The sequence below is a fragment of the Geotrypetes seraphini genome, chromosome 3 (assembly GCF_902459505.1).
Source record: "Geotrypetes seraphini chromosome 3, aGeoSer1.1, whole genome shotgun sequence".
NCBI classification, from domain to species: Eukaryota; Metazoa; Chordata; class Amphibia; order Gymnophiona; family Dermophiidae; genus Geotrypetes; species Geotrypetes seraphini.
In genome coordinates, this window is record NC_047086.1 from 320,010,745 (window position 1) to 320,032,954 (window position 22,210).

The following is a 22,210-nucleotide window of genomic DNA, read 5'->3' on the forward strand; positions in this document are numbered from 1 at the left end:
CCTGAATACACATGCCGTATTAATTGTGTCATGTGCTGGTTGTTCGTCGCTTTATAGTTTGCTTTCATTAAACATTTTCAGGCAGACACAACAAAGTGTCAAGAATTTGGTGATTTTGGCGGGCTTTTCCAATTTTGTTCTAACTTGCCTATGCTTTGCCTTCGAATTGGTTCAAACCACTGTGACTTTTGCTTGCCTCTGCAATTTTATTTTGCCTAGCCTTTGCGTTGATTCTACTCTGCAATTTTATATTGCCTTGCCTTTGCGTTGATTCTACACTGTGTACAGAATTTATTAAATCGCATGTGGTGGTATTTGAACTTGTTTGGCAGTATTTGATTTTATCTGGTTTGCTGGACAGGTGTTTGAGTTTTTTTGATGATTGGTGGTATTTGATTATTGTTGCCAGTATGATGAATTCTTATTTTTACTTTTAGAACTACATGTGTGGTTTTGGCATCTCCAGTCCTTGTATTGCACATCATCCAGAGGGCTTCAGTTCCTGTTGATCTTTAATACTTTGGGACAGTAACAGTTTTGGACCAGATTCAGCCAGTGTTTATACTAAGTTAGCAGATTTGGCCTTCTTACATCCAGCCACCCCAGTATAACGAAGATGAGTGTTCCAAAAAAGAGCAAAACCTATTACTTTCATGATGAATGGGAAATGGACTACTTCTTCTGGAACGTCATTATAAGGCTCTGTATAGCAATAAGTTTGATGCTGATTTTCCACCCAAAAAGTGAAATTCATAAACTGAAGCTCAAAGAATTTAAATCAAAATTGGCTACTCAGCAACAGTTGATGTTGAAGCCAAGGTCACTTGCGGTCAATGCAACCATAGCATCCTTCAAGGTCAGCAACCTGATCGCAAAAAAATACAAACCTTTCACTGAAGGGGAATTTGTAAAAGATTGTTTTCTTGAAGCAGCTGACAATCTTTTTGAAGGATTTAAAAATAAGAAAGAGATCATAGCTGCTATTCAAGATGTACAATTGTCAAGAAACATCGTCATGTGGCGAATAGAAAAGATGTGTGGAGACACAACTGAACAATTGTTGGAGGATGTTTCAAATTGTGTTGCTTTCTCACTCCAACTGGATGAATCTACAGACATAAGAGACATAACCCTGTTACTAGTCTTTATCCAGATGGTTTTTGAAGACTTCAGTGTTTAAAGAACTACTTGGAATGAATTTTTTAAAAGGGAGAACTACTGGCCAGGAAATATTCAGTTCTTTCCATTTTTTTGTGACAAAGTATAATCTTCCATTGCATAGACTTGTTTCCATCACTAATGATGGAGCAAGAGCAATGACAGGTGAGGTTAAGGGTTTCATAGCCCTCTGTAGACAACATGACAACTTTCCAAATTTCTTTTCTTACCACTGCATCATTCACCAGCAAGTTTTGGCAAGCAAGAGACTCAATACAAAAACTGTCATGGACATCACTTTCAAAATTGTAAATTCAGTTTGTGGAAGATCACTTCAAAGACGGCTTTTCAATCTTACTCTTGATGAAGGGCCAGCGGAAATCATTTTGCACATAGATGTAAGGTGACTAAGTAGGCACAAATTTCTGCAAAGATTTTGTGATTTGCTGAATGAAATAAGAAGTTTTTGAAGGAGAGGGGAGATGACCAAGCAGAGTTGGAAGATGAGGAGTGGTTATGTGATCTGGCATTTCTCGCTGACTTTACAGGCGAACTAAGTGATATGAACCTTGAACTACAAGGTAAAAAGAAATGCATTGGCGAGATGATGAGTACAGTTTCATCCTACAAGAGCAAATTTGAGCTAATGATGACTGACCTTGAAAACAACACTTTTGACCATTTTCCTAATATGCAGGACCATCTGGGACAGTATCCAAATTTTGTTTTTCAGAATGAGAAGCATGTGACAGAAATCTGTTCTGTTATCCAGGAATTCGAAAATAGATTCTGTGACTTGCAAAAACTTTGAACAGTTGTGGAGTACTTGTCATATCCATTCAAAGTAGATGTGGACATTAAAGAAATTGCAGCTATCAGTAAAAATTACTCTTTGAACAAGCCATCTCTTGAAAATGAAATATTAACCCTTAAAAATGACATTTTTCTCAAGACCCGTGCTGAGCAAGATTCGTTTTGGAAGCTAGTGCCTAGAGACAAATTTCACAACTTGAGAAGATGCAGTGAAGCTGTACACTCCTGTTTCAGTTCAACTTATTTGCGTAAATCTTCGTTTTCCCATCTGAAAATGACAAAGAGTGCACAACGTTCCAACATGACAGATGAAAATCTCCAGGATTCCCTGAGACTGGTCCTCGCGCAATATTCACCCAGCTTCAAAAAGCTGGTGGATGAAATGCAGGCTCAGATATCTCACTAATGAGCAAGAGCAAAATATTAAAGATTGTGCAAGATCAGCCTGGATCAATACTCGACCTAAATTTAACACAAATTACTCAATAAAAGTTAAAGAAAGTTATTAAGACAGTTAAAGTTATTACTGAATAAAATTTTAAGAAAAAATGTACTTTCCATTTCCCCTCGCAGTTCTTACTGGATCTTCATCTCTCTGTTTTGATTTTGCGTAATTTGCTTAACAGCTGATCACATCCAAATAAATGACAAAAGGTTCATTAAAAATGCGGGGGGGGGAATCTTCCAACTTTATTGGGTTAAAATTTAATTTGAAACGTAATTTTCATGTTGGTAGATCACCGGCACTTTTGGCTGGAAAAAGTAGATTACGACCTGTTCGAAGTTGGACATGCCTTTCTTAGAGCATCAAATCCAACAGAGAAGCATCTGAAAGAACGCCAAAGGGAGCCTAGATAAAGCTGGACAGCATCAGGATAAGGTCCGAGACAGGGAAAGGATGGACAACCAGCCGTCTGACATGATGAACCCCCTGCAAGAGTTGAGCAACATCAGGATGAGCTGCCAAAGAGGACCAACTGTCCCACGATCAAAGTAAGAGAGTCCAGCTACTGGGACCTGCAGAAAAGTCACCGTAAGGCCAGTATCTTTCCCGTGGGAAAAAAGGCAAGCATCAGCGAGATCTGAGCTGAATATGGATCCACCTGATCTTGGCGCACCAATCCTGGAAGGCCTTCCACACCATAGGGTACGCCAACCCCCTGGACAACTTATAAGACTTAATAGAAGAGCCTCAACAACAAAGGCAGAACATCTCATATGCCCAAAAGTCACATGCTCAAGAGCCATGCTGAAAGAGCAAAAGCTCTGGAACTGGCTTGTAACTGGACCCTGCATGAAAGGGTCCGAAGAAGCGCTCAGCTCAAAGGCTATGACCCACATGCCTGCGCAAACTAGCTGAAGCCACCAGCATAATGCGGCCAAGAAGAACCAAAATCCTCTGAAGGACATGGTCAACCAACAGCCCAGGAGTAAAACCAGACAGGAGAATACTCCTACTGCCAGAACCAGAACTTCGACAGAAGAAGAAAAGCACCTTCCTGTATCATGAAGTGGCCATGAGATCGACATGGGACTCCTCCAGTACTCCACAATCATCTGAAATGCCTCTGGAAACTGGATCCAATTGCCCAGATTTAGAGACCGTTCGCTAAGGAGGTCTGCTTGCATGTTGTCCACTTTCTCCACATGCGCTGTTGTCTGCACCAGGAAATGTTCTGCCCAAGAAAAAGAAGGTGGGCTTCCTGAGTCATAGGAGCGCTCTTGATCCCTCGCTGGGGACTGACATAGGCTACTGCCGCCGCAAAGTCGGAGAAGATCTTGACCGCTCAGTCCTCTGGAGTCTTCTGCAACCTCATTTGAGCCAAACAAATGGCCCTGAGCTCCACCAGGCACATGGACCACTTTTTCTGTAAGGGTGACCAACCCCTGAACAGGACAACGATTGCAATGAGCACCCCTGCCCTGAAGGCTGGCATCTGCCATCACCACGATCCAGGAGACAATGAGGAGCGGTACGCCCTGCAGAGGGATTGTGGCCAGATCCACCAGTCCATGCTTGCCTGAGCCTCTAGAGGGCAACGACAAAGAAATCTGCAAGGCATCTCAGTGTGGCGCCCAGTGAGAAGTAATGCATGCTGAAGGGAATGCATGTGCGCCCTTGTCCAAGAAACCACATCCAGTGTGGCAACCATGGCGCCTAGAACTTGAAGATAATCCTACACCGAAAGAGCTGACTGCTCCAAAAGTACAGAAATCTGGGCACACAGTTTCTGTCTGCAAGTCTTGGACAGGTAGACACAGCCTGTAGCTGTATCAAAGAGGACTCCCAAGTATTCCAATGACTGTGTGGGCTGCAGATGACTCTTTCTGAGGATGACAATCCAGCCCAAGTCCTCTGGCACCTGAAGCACCTGCTCTACTGTGCAATGACTCAGCCAACAAGGGAGCTCTGATCAACCAGTTGTCTAGATAAGGATAAACTTGCAAACACATCTTCCTCAAGTAAGCTGCCACCACCACTATCACCTTGGTGAAAGTCCAAGGCACCGTTGCCAGCCCAAAGGGCAGGGCCAAAAACTGGTAATGCTGCTCCAGAACATGAAACCACAGAAACTTGCAGTAGGCTGGAAATATGGGAATGTATATGTATGCCTCTAAGATCCAGGGAGGCTACAAATTCCCTCAGAGCCACTGCTGCAATGACCGACCGCACGGTCTCTATTTGGAAGTGGAGAATCCTGAGAGCCGCATTCATGTGCTGAAGATACAGCATAGGCCTCCAATCTTCCAAGCCTTTCTTTAACACGATAAAGCAGAGTATCTGCCTGAGCCCGAGAGGTTGTGTGACACCAGCTTTCTAGCTTGAATATCCAGAAAGTGCTGAACAGTAACCTGGACTCTGAGCACCTTGTCCGGACAGAGAATCCACTTACCCGATGAATGGAGTTCATGGGGGTGAGAACATAGGGGGAGATAAGTGAAGTGAGATATTTGGGGGGCTACAGAGTGAATGCACTTGTAAGTCAGTAAGAGGAGTTTGAGCTGTATTTGCATATTAGTTATAATAAGTATTAAATACACTCAAACCCTTGGAAAATAATAACTACAACCAGAGGGCCGCCGCGTGAGCGGACTGCTGGGCATGATGAACCACTGGTCTGACCCAGCAGCGGCAATTCTTATGTTCTTAAACCAATCTGATAGAGGCTGGACAAATTCCAGCTTGTATCCTGATCGACCCACTGGTCTGCTGTAATGCACATTCAGGCAGGCAGAAACTCCGAGAGCTGGATCCCTATCCCCAGAGGGGTATTTGGCATCCTGGTGTCATTGTCTCCTTCTGGCAGGGTGTGCAGGATGGGCGGTGGAAGGTTGGGAACGCCTATAGTCTGCATACCGCCCTGGGAAGCTCTGGGAAAATCTCTGCAACGTGGAATGTGCATATTGTCTGGCGCCCTGAAAATTAGATCACCCAGAACCCCAGGAGGATTTGGGTCTACTATCAGGCAGGATCTTTGAGCGATGGTCCAATACCGAATCCATGAGAACATCTAGGCCTTTGTCAAACAATAAGTGCCCCTTAAAAGCCAGCCTCACTAAAGTCGCCTTGGAAGTGGAATCAGAGCATTCGGTGGGCCGAAATGGAGTACGCTGATACTTTTGCTAGCACTTTCAAAAGGCATCTACTATAATAAAACCCTAAGTGCGCATGCGCACTTCAAACTTCATGATCCCTGCGTCCGTGATCCGTAGCTCCGTGCCAGGCCTACTGCGCATGCAGAGTTTGAAATGGTGACCACGGACGCAAGGAGGCAGGGAACACGCCGGCGACTCCCCCCTCCCTCACTGTAAGGCCTGCAGGGTGTTCAAAATTGGCTTGCCAGACAACAAACCGCTGCTGCTGCTTTTCAATCGTGTCTGTCCTCCTCTTCAAAGCAGCTTGCTGAGGATCACCGGCCAGCTGTAGCGAATCTCGCAGGCCGCTCTCCACCTCGGGAGCACGTTCCCTCTGATATGATTCCGTACATCAGAGGAGGGGCGGGATCGCGTCAGAGGGAATGTGCTACCGAGGTGGAGAATGGCCTGCGAGTTTCGCCACAGCCGGCCGGCGATCTTCAGCAGGCTGCTTTGAAGAGGAGGGCAGATGCGAATGAAGAACAGCAGCGGTGGCAGCGGTTCATGCCGGTGGGCCAGAAGAGACCAGGAATCCGGGATGGAGGGAGGGTAAGAACGGCAGTTTGGGAGCAGGTATTAGGGAGCAGGGTAGAGGGAAGAGGTGCTGCTGGACAGGGGGGAGATAAAACGAAGGGTGAAGGGCTGCTGCTGGATAGGGGGAGCAGGGAAGAGGTGCTGCTGGACAGTGGGGAGGTAAAAGGAAGGTAGAAGGGCTACTGTTGGACAGGCGGAGCAGGGAAGGGGTGCTGCTGGACACGGGGGAGGTAAAAGGAAGAGAGAAGGGCTACTTCTGGACAGGGGGGAGCAGGCAAAGGGTGGTGGTGGACAGCCAAGGAAAGAGAGACAGAAAGAAAGACAGACAGCGGCCAAGGAGAGAGACAGAAAGTAAGACAGACAGACAGCGGCCAAGGAGACAGAAAGAAAGAAAGAGACAAGACAGCAGCCAAGGAGAGAGACAGAAAGAAAGACAGAAAGCGGCAAGGAGAGAGAGAGAAAGAAAGAAAGACAGACACACATCTATTCTAGCACCCATTAATGTAACGGGCTTAAAGACTAGTATACTACATAATCCGTCCCAGCTATCAGCAATTGATGAGGAGGTTCCACCGCATCAGTCTCTAGCATGCGCCGCCAAGACAAGCATGTGCAACAAAAGATGTCACCACAGCAGCTTTGATGCCCAAATTGGCTGTTTCAAAAAGTTTCCTGAGGACCACATCCACACGGCGGTCCTGTATATCTGTCAACACAACTCTCCCATCAGTGGAAAGAGAGGTGCCACCAAGGAATCTAACCTGGGCTGTCCCAAAAGCTGCTGACACTCCTACGCCAGTGGATACAAGCGGACATAGCTCTAGCACACTTCAAAGTACCTTCCAGAGAGTCAAACTGCTCAGGCACTATAAAACTCATATCCGGATTTGAAGGAAAGGAGGGGCGGGATCACGTCAGAGGGAACGTGCTACCGAAGTGGACAGCGGCCTGTGAGGTTCGCTACAGCCGGCAGGCTGCTTTGAAGAGGAGGCCAGGTGAAAGCAGACGTGAGTGAAGAGCAGCAGTGGTTCGTGCCAGTGGGCCAGAGACCATAAGCCGGGATGGAGGGAGGGTAGGAATGGGGGCCAAATCTTTAGGTGAGACAGAGAAGAAGAAGGGGGCCTTCGGAACAGGGGCAGGCCCTGGTGTAGAAGTACCTGGCGAGAGAAGGGGTCCAGATGTGCATATGCCGGACTGAGTGGAGGGTTGGGTGGGGTGTGGAAGAAATAAAACAGAAGAGAGGGAAGGAACAGAAAAAAGAGAGAAGTTGGATACAAGGGATGGTGTGGAGGGGGGATAGAGATACTGGAGGTAGTTGGGAAGAGAAATGGAAAGATGGTGGATCCTGGGGTGGTGGGGAAGGAGGGAGAGATGCTGGATGAAAGGATAGTTGAGAAAAGGACATATGGTGGATCTGGGGATGATGGGGTCTATCGCTGCAGCTGCGGATATACACATGAAAAAAAGGAAAGATGCCAGACCTCCGGGGGAGGGAAGGGAAATGGAAGGGGAGGACAGAGATGGAAGATGGATAGTTAGCATGGAGAAAGAAGAAAACAACAAATGGGCAGGAGACCCTGACAAGTGAGTTATCAGAAGACAACCAGAGCCTGGGACCAATAAAAGGTAGAAAAATAATTTTATTTTCTGTTTTATGATTACAACATTTATTTTGTAATCATAAAATAGAGCTGGTGTGGGGTTGGAGATGTTGTAACCCTATTCTTCTACTAAGACTAAGCTTTAGTCACTTAGGGGTCCTTTTATTAAGGTGCGCATTTAGCGCATGCTAAATTGGTTAGCGTACCTTAAAGCAGTGATTCCCAACCCTGTCCTGGAGGAACACCAGGCCAATCGGGTTTTCAGGCTAGCCCTAATGAATATGCATGAGAGAGATTTGCATATGATGGAAGTGATAGGCATGCAAATTTGCTTCATGCATATTCATTAGGGCTAGCCTGAAAACCCAATTGGCCTGGTGTTCCTCCAAGACAGGGTTGGGAACCACTGCAAAAGGACCCCTAATTATCTTAATTAAAAATTTGCCCTGTGGCTTACCCTTTTTTTCAGATTTCGGCCCCTTATGTGATTGAGTTTGACACCCCTGGCCTAGAAGCTCACTTTGATGTTCACAGTGCAAGAAAGGTTGAATTATTTGAGGAAACAAGAAACTTCATTCCTGCTGCACTGGGACGGTAAGCATCCTGGACATTAATGGAAGTAGTACTTGTCACTGGCAACAGTCCACACTCATTTACCAAAAGGATTTACAAGACACTGACATTTAAGAAATGGATGTGACCATGCAATTCAATACTGTGATGTTGATCTGAAGCTAAAAGTCACAAAAACAAGAGAATCATAAAGGTTATCCATTGATCCTACCACAATATACATTCTTATCCACTGTACATTTCAAAGCTTGTCTAATTCTGCTTAAGCTTTAGAATTCTCCAAATGAATAGAAAACGCTCTTGGCAAGCTCTGATTTGGTGGCAAAAAAACAGAAATTATTCTGCTGCACTATTAGTCACTTGAGTGTAGTCAACCATGACTACACATTTCTGCCGATTCTCAATGGTTAACCGCAGACACACCTCTGCCTTCTCCCGGCGAAGCCTACGTTTTCATTCTCTCCTAGAGGGCACCTACAGTACACTAAAGGCAGCAAAGGGGACTGCAGGACGTAAACACCTCCAGTAACTAATCAGCACGCGAGTTAGCCCAGCCAATAGAAAAGAAGGACGAGGAGAAGGGAAGGTTTTGTTTTCTGCTTATTGTGCCTTAGGGTCCTGGATTGATCGTCCGTTACTTCGTCACGGGAAGGCCGCGCGTGCGCAGCGAATAGCAGTGGAAACGCTACGGAGTAGGGGGAAAGCGCTGTCTGCGCGGTGAGTGCTTCGCATAGGTTCCCGCGCGCACCGAGGCTCCTCCTCCCTTAGCTCTTTCCACATCTCGCTGGTCCTCGCCGAGAGCACCAACTTCGTCGCTATGTCTTCGTTGGAGGAGCAGTATGGGGAAGACGATTACGAGACGCAAGCCAAGCGCCTCAAGACCGAGGAGGACGGCGGGTTTGACTACGCTTCGGAGGAGAATGAAAGCCGGGAGCAGGCCCGCGCTTTGGCCTACGGGGTGAGAGCACTGGGGGGTGAGGGAAAGGCGTGCTGGGTACTCTGCTGCACTAGTGATAACGATAATCAGGTTGTAATACAAGGGGAGAGAGGGAATGGTTTTCTTGGTGATGATCTCTGATATTCATTGCACTATATAGTATAGCGAGGGCACTGCGTTGCGATCTCTCATATTTTGTTTTTAATGAATAGAGGGAAAATTTGGACTTTCAGATATCATTATCTTTTATGATCTCTTCTTAGTTATTTAACATAGCCAGGCGCTGGTTTGGCTTAGGACTTTTTGTGCCGTCGACCTTTACCTGGTGAGGAAAAAAAAATTGTGATGTTTACCCAAAGAATTAGAAACTGCTGTTCCCTTTATTGGATCATCCTAGATTCTCTTTAATTAGTTAATTGCATGTTAATTTTTGTACATCTAAGATGTCTAGGTGATATGAATAACTGCATGTAATAAAAGATAAGTTGATCTGTTCATGATGCTTTTATTTATTTATATAGCCTTTTGACAATCTTTTTTCTTAAACTGTAAAAAAAAGTTTTCCTGCGATTAAGTAGCCTAAGATGGCCTGAGAACTAGGAGAACTGGATTTTTTTATTCCCATTGCAGTTCCTTCACTGTCTGAGCAATTCATTTAGAAGCCAATTCTTTTCTTTGGTTTATTTATCTTTACACATCCAGGGGGTTGGAGGGAGGGGAATAAATATTGATAGTGATATTTGGGTAACTTTATTCTTTATTTGTATTGTATATTAGGATATATTATTATATGCAGGAAAATGAAATTACTGAATGATATTTATGTTACCTGTATCGATAATAGTGGTATATGTGGAATATCTTTTGTTCTTTCATTTGTATGACACTGTTTTTGATTAAAAATCAGTAAATAATTTTTTTAAAAAAGCCAATTCTCTAAAGTCATGGTGCATTTAACGAAGGCGCTAAACCACGGATTTTATTAAAACAGCTCACCGTGGGTTTTTCCATTCTGTCTAGCAGCCTCCGATTGTACTACGCAAATGTAATACAATGAGATCATTAATATTAACTCTGTATTCTAACGAAGTCATTAATATTAAAATGACCTCTCCAGGCAATTCTTTAAAAAAAGAATGTTCCTCCATTTATGAGGAATTGGGGCTGATATTTACCGGCAGGGTCAGAGCTGTCGAAGTCTTACTTTCCTGTTAGTGCCTGAGCGCTGGCTGATATGAAAACAAAGCAACTCTCAGACAAGCCACCAGCCCGACTCCTTATAAATGTAACCCAAAAAAGCCTGGTAATCTAGTATGTCGTCCCCCCTCCCGGACCATTGCCGCCTTCACCCATGCGGAAGATCGGCAGGAGAGATGCCCACTCACCCTGCCGCAGGCTTTTTTTTTTTAGTGGGTGTTAGGTAGCAAGTTATAGTCTCCGATTTGAGGAAGTTTCTCATCATCCAAGCACTTAGATCATCAATAGTATTTTTCAGGTATATTATTAATTAGGGTGCTTTTGAAGGATTCTTTAGCAATGCAAGAAATGAAGATATCTGCATAAGAGAGTGTGGCGCAGTGAGGAGAGTGTGGCGTAGTGGTTAAAAGCTACAGCCTCGGCATCCTGAGGTTGTGGGCTCAAACCACGCTGCTCCTTGTGACCCTGGGCAAGTCACTTAATCCCCCCATTGTCCCAAGTACATTAGATAGATTGTGAGCCCACCAGGACAGACAGGGAAAATGCTTGAGTACCTGAATAAATGCATGTAAAACCGTTCTGAGCTCCCCTGGGAGAATGATATAGAAAATTGAATAAATAAATAAAGACTATGATCCTGAGTCGAGGGAAGGTTATTCCCCAGTGCTCTTAAATAGATGTTAAATAGTGCAGGAGATACTATGTTTCACGGAAAATAAGCCCTAGGGTGATTTTTTTAGATGCTCCTAATATAACCCCTACCCCAAAAATAAGACCTAGTTAAGATCGACCCCCAGTGTCACCCCGACACTCCCTGACTCCATCCCTGATATTAGTGCTGCCTGATTTACCAATGATTTCTCCCTCTCCTCCACCCCAATTCTTCCTCTTTCCTTTCTTCCCCCCTCCCCATATGCAGCAACTTTCCTCGCCTCTCACCCATCCCTTGTGCAGCAGCTTTGAGGCCTCCAAAAACAGCGGCATCGCTCTAAATGGGCTGTGCCACTGCTGTTTTGGAGGCTTAGGAGTGGAGATATGTCTGGTTCACGGTGGGGTTCCGCTACACACAGGAATGGGAGGGAAAGATAGAAAGATGTTGCAGAGGGAAAGCCCGGCCCCGGTGAGGAAGGACGCAAAGCAGCCCGTTCAGAGCACTGCTACTGTTTTTGGAGGCCTCAGAGCTGCTACACAAGGGGATGGGTGAGAGGTGAGGAAAGATGTTGTACATGTGGGGGGGGGGAGAGAAAGGAAAGAGGAAAAATTGGAGTTTGAGGAGAAGAGAGAAAGGGAGAGATGATTGTTGTACATGGAAAAAAAATAAGACATTCCCCGAAAATAAGCCCTAGTGGGTTTTATGGAGCACAAATTTAATATAAGACCCTGTCTTATTTTGGGGGAAACATGGTAGTGGTGAGCCTTGTGGAACTCCACAGTTGGCTTTCCATTGTTAGGATCTCTTGTCATTTTTCCAGACTTCGTAAGTTCTATTTTTTAGGAATTGTGAGAACCATTGCAGTACCACACCCTGTACTCCAAGTTCATTTAATTTGAGAAGTAGGAGAGTGGTCTACTGCAGTATTTCTCAACTCGGTCCTGGAGTACCCCCTCGCCAGTCAGGTGTTCAGGCTATCCACAATGAATATGTATAAACTTGATTTGCATATACTGCCTCCATTATATGCAAATTTCTTTCATGCATATTCATTGTGGATATACTGAAAACATGACTGGCAAGTGGGTACTCCAGGACCGAGTTGAGAAACACTGATCTACTGCATCAAACGCTGCAGAGATGTCAAATTGTAGTGTTATAGATTGATTGCCTTTGCTGACTTGATATCTTCTAAAATAATGCGGTATCTTATTTTAGATGTTAGTTCAAGTAACATGGATTCAGCGTTCTGCCTAGGTCTGAGAAGCCATGTTGTGATCTGTGGATTATCCCAGGACAAGCAGGCAGCATATTCTCTACATGTGGGTGACGTCACCGACGGAGCCCCCTAGCGGATGTTTTCGCAAGCAGACTTGCTCGAAGACCTTCAGGCTTGCGATTGGCCCGCGCATGCGCGCTTGCCCCTCCTGCCCTGCCTAGGGCATGCGTCTCCTCAGTTCTCTGTTTTCCACGGAGCCAGAAGCACTGCTCCCTTGCTTCGCGCGATGTCATTGTCCCTCTTGCACCACGGCTTATTTGATTAGTTTCTTTCGAGTCGCTGTGCTCGTGTCTTTCATTTTCTTTATTTTCATTTTTTTCAGTTCGTATATTTTTGACCGGGTTCCCGGTCTTCCTTTGGCCGCCTGGCCTCGCGGGGCTGCGGCTCTCTTTTTTCTTATGTCCCGGCCTCGTTCCGGATTTTAAAACTGCACTAAGTGCAACCGGGTTATCTCCATCACCGATCCTCATCTTGCTCCTTCAAAGTCTCGGCTTCGAGGTGAACTTTCCCTACCTACTTGGATCTCGTCAGATGACCTCCCTGGACCAATCCAGAAACAGAACTTAGATGAATAGCCTTTCTGTATAGAGTCTCGTACAATCTGGGAGACAGAGGCGCCTTCTTTAGATAAGAAGCACAGGAGCAATAACTCCCCCAAGATTCACATAGGCAGAGCATGTAGGCATAGCTGGATGTCCTTGATTAGAATACAGTTCTGGTACATACCCAGAATGCATCAGGCAGAAACAGCAAAGATGTGTTCTTCTTTCTCTTCTTGCTAGGTTCAGGCTGGAATGATTTCTTGCAAATAATGGTTTAGGCTTGATGATGTTAGAGAGGCCTAACCTTCAGGTGCAAATACGGAAACGCCCCTACAAATGTTACCATCAGAAGTGGACCCGCTTTTCTTCCTGGTGTGCTATTAGGCAGCTGGAGCCGCTGTCCACCTCCTTGTCAGATGTCCTGGATTATCTGTTGCACTTGTCTGGTGCTGGGCTCAAGTCCTCTTCGGTTCGAGTCCACCTTAGTGCCATTGCTGCTTTTCATCAGCCGATTGACGGGAAGCCTATCTCTGTTCATCCTGTGGTTTCCCGCTTCATGAAAGGACTTTTCCACGTTCATCTGCCCCTCAAACCTCCTCCGGTGGTTTGGGACCTTAACGTGGTCCTTGTTCAATTGATGAAACCCCCGTTCGAGCCGCTAGCGAAGGCTCACTTAAAGTATCTTACTTGGAAAGTTGTGTTTCTTATTGCTCTCACTTCTGCCCATCGGGTCAGTGAGCTTCAAGCCTTGGTAGCGGACCCACCTTTCACTGTCTTCCATCACGATAAGGTGGTTCTCCGTACCTATTCTAAGTTCTAGCCTAAGATTGTTTCTGATTTTCACATCAACCAATCTGTTCTTCCTGTGTTTTTTTCGAATCCCCATTCTCACCCTGGGGAAGTGGCTCTACATTCTTTTGATTGTAAGCGTGAGCTGGCCTTCTACTTGAAGTGCACCGCTCCTCATCATTCTGTTCTCCAGCTGTTCCTTTCTTTCTATCCTAATCGCTTGGGTCGCTAGGTCTCTAAGCGGACAATTTCTAACAGTTTGGCCGCTTGTATTTCTTTCTGTTATGCTCAGGCTGGTCTCTTCCTGCCGGGTCAAGTCACAGGCCACAAGGTCAGGGCAATGGCGACGTCTGTTGTTTTCCTCCGCTCCACTCCCATTGAGGAAATCTGTAAGGCTGCCACTTGGTCCTCAGTTCATATGTTCACCTCTCACTACTGTCTTGATGCTTTTTCCAGGTGTGGTGGCCACTTTGGCCAGTCAGTTTTGCAGCATCTATTCTCCTAAATTGCCAACTCTCCCTCCATCCCTTTCTGGTTAGCTTAGAGGTCACCCACATGTAGAGAATATGCTGCTTGCTTGTCCTGGGATAAAGTACAGTTACTTATTGTAACAGGTGTTATCCAGGGACAGCAGGCAGATATTCTCGCAACCCACCCACCTCCCTGTGGTTGGCTTCTTTGCTTGCTATCTGAACTGAGGACACGCTGAGGAGACGCATGCCCTAGGCAGGGTGGGAGGGGCACACGCCAATCGCAAGCCTGAAGGTCTTCAAGCAAGTCTGCTTGCGAAAACGTCTGCTAGGGGGCTCCGTCGGTGAAGTCGCCCACATGTAGAAAATATCTGCCTGCTGTCTCTGGATAACACCTGTTACGGTAAGTAACTGTGCTATCCATCCATCTGTTTGATCTATGAATTTAGCTAGTTGCACACTTGACACCTATACCTAAAGTTGCAAACCTTGACCTAACCAAAGTAGGTGTCAGTGCTATAGCTATTATTGTTTTGAGGTAGAGTCCATTTTCTAAGCATCTATTGTTTACTAGGTTTGTCAGCCATTGCAGAAAGTTAAGGGGAGTATGAATTAGCAGGCTAGCTTGAGACTGGTGGTGTGGTGCTTGTTTGAGTTTGGGGCTTTCTATCACTCAAAATGTCAATTGTGCTGGATATCCAATCGAGGGGACTTTGTACTTTGTCTCATTTTTACCATGTTCTTTTGCTTGTTGCATTACCTGATTTGCCTTGCTTTTATCTGCTTTCCTTTTGGTTGTATGTTCCTTTGCAATTGTTAATAAAGATATTCCACAAAAAACCCAAAAGCAGGCTAGCTGGACATATGTCTAAGTAACAGTGTTTGGGTTTTTTTGATATTGTCTTCAGTCAGTTTAAGATCTCTTTTATGTTGACTGGATTGAATTTTGACCAGCACCTGTCAGCGGGAATCCTTTCGTTCATGTATTTGGTTAGGTGAAGATCTATGTTATCTTCTGAGCTGTTTGTGAATGATATCCTCACTTTTCTGATTTTTTTTTTTTTTCTTGAAAGTGGTGTGCTAGTTTGTCTGGTTGCTGTGTTGCTTGTCCTTATGTTATGTCTTTTATAGAGATCAGTGAGTTGTAGATTCTGAAGAGACATTTGGAGGTATTTTTTGATTGGGTAATCAGGCCATAGTAACATAGTAGATGATGGCAGATAAAGCCCCGAATGGTCCATCCAGTCTGCCCAACCTGATTCAATTTTTTTTTTCTTCTTCTTAGCTATTTCTGGGCAAGAATCCAAAGCTCTACCTGGTACTGTGCTTGGGTTCCAACTGCCAAAATCTCCATCAAAACCTACTCCAGTCCATCTACACCAGCGGTCTCAAACACGCGGCCTGCGGGCCACATGTGGCTCTCCAGGTTTTATTTGCGGCCCAGGGTCTGGAGGCATCATTCTCTTCCTTTTGGAGCAGCAGCCGGCTCGTTCATTCAAAGCCGTGAGTTGGTGGCTCCTTGCGCTATCCACTCCTGCATCAGAAGCCTCTCTGATGTCACAACATCAGAGAGGCTTCAGACGCAGGCACGGATCTCGCAAGGAGCCGCCACCCGTGGCTTTGAACGAACGAGCCGGCCAGACATGCTGCTGCTCCAGTGGCATACCAAGGGGGGGCCCCGGTCCACTGTTCTCCCTAGAGTGCGGCTCGCAGCTCGTCTAGAGCAGTGGTGCCCAACCTGCTTCCCTTCCCTTCTCACTGCTGCCATCGGGGATCAGGCCGGCACCGTGTTCTTTGATTTCCCTGCTTCTCTTCCCTGTGGGGTCGACCAACTCTGGCGGCCCGACGTCAATTCTGACGTCGAGAGGACGTTCTGGCTAGCCAATCGCTGCCTGGCTGCCCGGAACGTCCTTTCCGACGTTAGAATTGACGTCGGACGGCGAGAGTTGGTCGGCCCCATGCAGAAGAGAAGCAGGGATATCTCGGCCTGTTCCCGATAGCGGCAGCGGCAGCAGCCTATTCCGCAGCGGCGGTGACATGGGGGAGGGCAGGAAGGAAAAAAGAAAGAAGGAGGGGGGACAGGGAACCAGAAACAAAGCAAAAAAATGGGGCATGGAATCAGAGAAAGACAGACATAGAGAAAGAAAGAAAAAGTTGGGGGAGAGAATGAGGTCTGGAGGAGAGGAAGCATACAGGAGGCTGAAAGAAGGGAAGAAGTATTGGATGCACAGTCAGAAGAATAAAGTGCAACCAAAGACTGATGAAATTACCAAACAAAAGTAGGAAAATGATTTTATTTCCAATTTAGTGATTGAAATGTGCCAGTTTTGAGAAAAAAAAGATATTGAACTTTAAATGCGAGTGCTGCAGAAAAAAATAGAGTTCTTGGAGTGCCACAGAAAAAATAGTTAATGTCTTATTAAAGAAATGACAATTTTGCATGAGGTAAAACTCTTTATAGTTTATATATCTTTCCTTTTAATTGTTAAAGGAAAGTTTTATAAACTATAAAGAGTTTTACCTCATGAAAAATTGTCATTTCTTTAATAAGACATTAACTATTTTTTCTGCGGCCCTCCAAGTACCTACAAATCCAAAATGTGGCCCCGCAAACATAGAAACATAGAAAGATGACGGCAGAAAAGGGCTACAGCCCATCAAGTCTGCCCACTCTACTGACCCACCCCATTAAGTCTGGGTGCTAATGACTTAGTTCTTTAGCTCGACCCTCGTAGTGATCCTACGTGAATGTCCCATTTATTCTTAAAGTCGAGCACACTGGTGGCCTTGATCACCTGCAGCGGAAGTTTGTTCCAGTGATCCACCACCCTTTCTGTGAAGAAGTACTTCCTGGTATCACCATTAAAGTTCCCTCCTCTGAGTTTGAGTTCGTGCCCTCTTGTGACCGATGGTCCTTTGAGAAGGAAGATGTCGTTTTCCACCTCGACACGTCCTGTGACATATTTAAATGTCTCAATCATGTCCCCCCTTTCCCTGCGCTCCTCTAGAGTATAGAGCTGCAATTTGCCCAGTCTTTCTTCGTATGAGAGACCCTTGAGTCCGGAGACCATTCTAGTGGCCATCCGCTGGACCGACTCGGCTCGAAGCACATCTTTACGGTAATGTGGCCTCCAGAATTGCACACAGTACTCCAGATGAGGTCTCACCATGGCTCTGTAAAGTGGCATTATGACTTCAGGCTTGCGGCTGACGAAGCTTCTCTTGATACATCCCATCATTTGCCTTGCCTTGGATGAGGCCTTCTCCACTTGTTTGGCAGCCTTCATGTCTGCACTGATGATTACTCCCAAATCCCGTTCTTCTGAAGTTCTAGCTAGTGCTACTCCATTCAAGGTGTATGTTCTGCATGGATTTCTGCTGCCGAGATGCATGACTTTACACCTCTTAGCGTTGAAGCCCAGCTGCCATGTTGAGGACCAGTTTTCCAAATGATCAGGTCCTGCGTCATACTACCCTTGAGACTGCTTTCACTTACTATATTACACAGTTTGGCGTCGTCGGCGAACAGTGCTACCTTACCCTGAAGCCCCCGGGTTAAATCCCTTATGAATATGTTGAAAAGAGATGGTCCCAGGACTGATCCTTGCGGCACTCCGCTAGTCACCTCCGATGTCTCAGAGAGGGTGCCGTTGACCACCACCCTCTGAAGTCTTCCACTCAGCCAATCATTGACCCATGCAGTTAGTTTCTCACCTAACCCCATCAAACCTAACCAAACCATCAAAGGGTTTGAGTTTGAGACCACTGATCTACACCCTCCCAGCCATTGAAGCCCTCTCCAGCCCGTCCTCCTCCAAACGGCCATATACAGACACAGACTGTGCAAGTCTGCCCAGTACTGGCCTTAGTTCAATATTTAATATTTTCTGATTCTAGATCCTGTTTGTTCATCCCACACTTCTTTGAACTCAGTCACCGTTTTCCTCTCTACCACCTCTCTTGGGAGCGCATTCTAGGCATCCACCACCCTTTCCGTAAAGTAGAATTTCCTAACATTGCTCTTGAATCTACCAGCCCTCAACTTCAAATTATGTCCTCTGGTTTTACCATTTTCCTTTCTCTGGAAAAGATTTTGTTCTACGTTAATACTCTTCAAGTATTTGAACGTCTCAGAATCATATCTCCCCTGTCCCTCCTTTCCTCTAGGGTATACATATTCAGGGCTTCCAGTCTCCTCATACGTCTTCTGGTGCAAGCCTCCTATCATTTTCGTCGCCCTCCTCTGGACCGTTTCAAGTCTTCTTACGTCCTTCGCCAGATACGGTCTCTAAAACTGAACACAATACTCCAAGTGGGGCCTTACCAATGACCTGTACAGGGGCATCAACACCTTCTTCCTTCTACTGGCTATGTCTCTTTTTATACATTTGGCGTTCCATATCCTCTAAACATGATTCCGCCACACTCCCCTCCTCTCCATCTGCCGATGATCTAGCAAAATTTTTCAATGAGAAAGTCACTTACGATGCTCCTTCCCCCCAACACCCACTTACAACTCTCTGGTGCTCACTACCTCCAACCCTAATCTAACCGAGGCCAACCATATCCCAGCCGATAGATCCTGGACTGCCTTCGAGCTCGTTTCCGACTCCCAGGTCTCTAAACTCTGCCTTAAGTTAAAATCCTGCAACTGTACCTTGGATCCTTTCCCCTCCTATTTATACGAGAATATTCCAGCACAAGCCATCTCATCTCATCCGCCCTGCTCTCAGGCCTATTTTCTACAGAAATGGGACACATTGCCTTATCCCCTCTATTGAAAAAAGCTGATCTAAACCCCTCCACTCCATCCAGCTATCGCCCAATAACTAACATTCCTCTCCTGACCAAGATGCTGGAGTCCATCATAGCCACCCAACTCTCATCCTATCTTGAGAGATTCTCCATTCTCCTACCCTACCAACATGGCTTCAGACCCAACTTCAGCACCGAATCTCTTTTGGACTCTTTAATTTCAAAGGTCCAACAACTTCACTCCTGCAACAAGTTTGCTGTCCTTCTTCAATTTGACCTTTCTGCAGCTTTCGACATTGTCCATCATGACATACTAATCCTCCAACTTTCTGAAATTGGCATAAACTCCACAGTCTTAGATTGGTTCTCAAAATTCTTACATTCCTGCTCCTACTTCGTTAACATGAATGACACCTCATCCTCCCCATGGAAACCGATCTGCGGAGTTCCTCAGGGTTCACCTCTATCCCCGATTCTTTTCAATGTTTATATGTCCTCCCTGAAACTCCTCCAACTATCCACCTCGGAGACACTTTACACCTACGCCGACAACATCCTTGTCCTCCTCGAGACCTACTCTAACCTCACCAACCTCTCTGATAACATCTCTTCTTGTATAACAAATCTCCAATCCTGGGCTCTCACCGTTCAAATGAAACTAAATGAAACCAAAACAAAACTACTTTGGCTCGGCCCAAAATTAGATCAGCTACCCACCCTCATCCCACTATCCTCTGGCACCAATCTGCAGCTTGTGCACTCAAGCAAAGTTCTGGGAATCATCATTGACTCTACACTGTCCTTCAACGACCACATCAACTCCCTAGTAAAAAAATGCTTTTATCCCAGGACAAGCAGGCAGCATATTCTTAACGCATGGGTGACGTCACCGACGGAGCCCCGGTACGGACCTTTTTAACTAGAAAGTTCTAGTTGGCCGCACCGCGCATGCGCGAGTGCGTTCCCGCCCGATGGAGGAGTGCGTGGTCCCCAGTTTCTTCGTTTCCGCGGAGCGAAGAAGACGCATGTGTTTTCAACGGCCGTTGAAAAACTAATTTTTGCCTTCCCGCTCGCGTATTTTTTCACTTTTTTCCTTTTTTCTTATCGGATTCCCTTTATTTTTGTTTTAAAAAAAAAACAACTCGTCGAGTTTTCCTTATTTTTTCAGGCCGGCCCCGGCGGGGCCTATTGCCACCATACAGGCCTCCGGGTTCGATTTTGCGGAGGCCGTGTTTCCATTCATGCCCCCTCAACCGGGTTTTAAGAAATGCCAGCGGTGTGCACGCCCGATCTCCCTCACCGACCCACACAATTGGTGCCTCCAGTGCTTGGGTCCAGAGCATCGGGCTGACACCTGCACCCGCTGTGCTATGCTTAAAAAGCGTACTTTGAAAAATCGTCAGATCCAGCAAAATATTTTGTTTGGTACCGGATCTGCCATGGAACCGGCTGCGACGTCGACGGCACCACAAAAGTCGGCACCGACGACATCAACACCACCGGACCCTTCCTCGGGGTCGTTGGGCCCAGGTAAGCCGGCTAAGAAGCCTCCCACTTCCCTTGAGTGCCCTCCTGCCACGGTTGCGACACCAGCCCTCCCGGCACCGCACCGGCCCCGCAAACGCTCTGCTCCGATCTCGGTGAGTGCCTCATCATCAGCCTCCTCATCGCCGGAGCGTAGAGCGGCACCTATGGTACCGAAGAAGAAAAAAGCGGTACCGGTGCCTCCCCTGGACGACCGCATCGCGGCCATACTCCAAACACAGTTACAGGAGCAGCTGCAACAACAGCTCCAACAACTGTTGCCGGCACCGCACCTTCCGGTATGGGACCGGTCCGAGCCTCACACTGTCCCATCGGTGTCGACCCCCTCGGTACCGATTAATACTTCCATGCCGGTGCTCTTGGCAGAAACACCTACAGTACATACCCGTGATGCTGCCGACCTTGTCCGGTCCCAGGAACGACATCGGTCTTCCTCACCCGGTACCGCCTCAGTGCGCTCAGGCAAATCTCTTTCAAAGACCCGTCATGCCGAGCCCTCCACACCGATGTTCAAACGTACGCACCCCGACGTTAGGGACCCAGATTTATGGGAAGACTCCCCTCACGGTACCGAGGAGGATGCTTCGACAACCGATGAAGAACCCTCCATGACCGACACCGTCTCAAAACCAGAGCAATCCTCTTTCTCCAAATTCCTTAGGGAGATGTCAGCAGCTCTTTCCATTCCCTTAGAGTCCGACTCTAAAAAGTCTCAGGCTTTCCTCGATGCCCTAGACTTTGAGCAATCTCCCAAAGAATTTCTGAAGTTGCCCGTCCACGACATCTTATGGGAAACTTTCTATAAAAACTGGGAAGCTCCCCTCACGGTTCCTGGAGCCCCTCCTAAATTGGATAGCTTGTACCGGGTTATTCCAATCCCAGGGTTTAACAAACCTCAATTGCCCCACGAGTCCCTCCTGGTGGAATCTACTTTGAAAAAATCTCAGGGTTCCAGTGTCTATGCCTCCACCCCTCCTGGCAGAGAGGGAAAAACCATGAATAAATTTGGTAAGCGCCTTTTCCAAAATTCCATGTTAGCCAATAGAGCCAACAACTACACCTTCCACTTCTCCTTCTACATGAAGCATCTGGTGCAACAGCTCTTCTCCTTACAGAAATATCTTCCTGAACGTAAGGTCCCTCTTTTCCAGCAACATATTTCCAGCCTCCTCCAACTCAGGAAATTCATGGTTCGCTCCATCTACGACTCATTTGAGCTGACCTCTCGCGCATCTGCCATGGCAGTGGCCATGCGCCGTTTGGCATGGCTGAGAGTCTCTGACCTAGACATTAACCACCAGGACCGCCTGGCTAACGCACCTTGTCTGGGTGATGAACTCTTCGGAGAGTCCCTGGACTCAACAACCCAGAAGCTCTCAGCACATGAGACCAGGTGGGACACTCTGATTAAACCTAAAAAGAAGACTCCACCTGCTCGCACCTACAGACAGCAGTCTTCCTACCAGCGCAGGTTCTCGGCCAGACCTCTCAACCCGCCTCAACAGCAGCCGTGCTGACCTCGGCAGCAACATCAAACTCAGGCTCGCTCTCAGTCTCACCAACCTGCCAAGCCTCTACCTCCGTCAAAACCATCTCAACCCTTTTGACTCTTTTCTCCAGGGCATAGCCAGTCTCCCAACATCATTGCCTCTTCCTCAGCCTATCGGAGGTCGCCTCCAACTTTTTCTCAGCCGTTGGGAGGTCATCACATCAGACCAATGGGTCCTCA

At 46.6% G+C, this 22,210-nt stretch overlaps 1 protein-coding gene across 1 annotated transcript in view; it reads left to right on the plus strand.

Annotated features, from left to right (window-relative positions):
* The first annotated feature begins 8,889 nt into the window (after nt 1-8,889).
* HNRNPLL (heterogeneous nuclear ribonucleoprotein L like) overlaps nt 8,890-22,210 on the plus strand; it is a 119,373-nt gene continuing 106,052 nt past the window's right edge. The window contains exon 1 of the mRNA XM_033937520.1: nt 8,890-9,273. Coding sequence (XP_033793411.1) covers nt 9,133-9,273 — 141 coding nt within the window. The 5' untranslated portion in view covers nt 8,890-9,132. The remainder of the gene's footprint in view (nt 9,274-22,210) is intronic.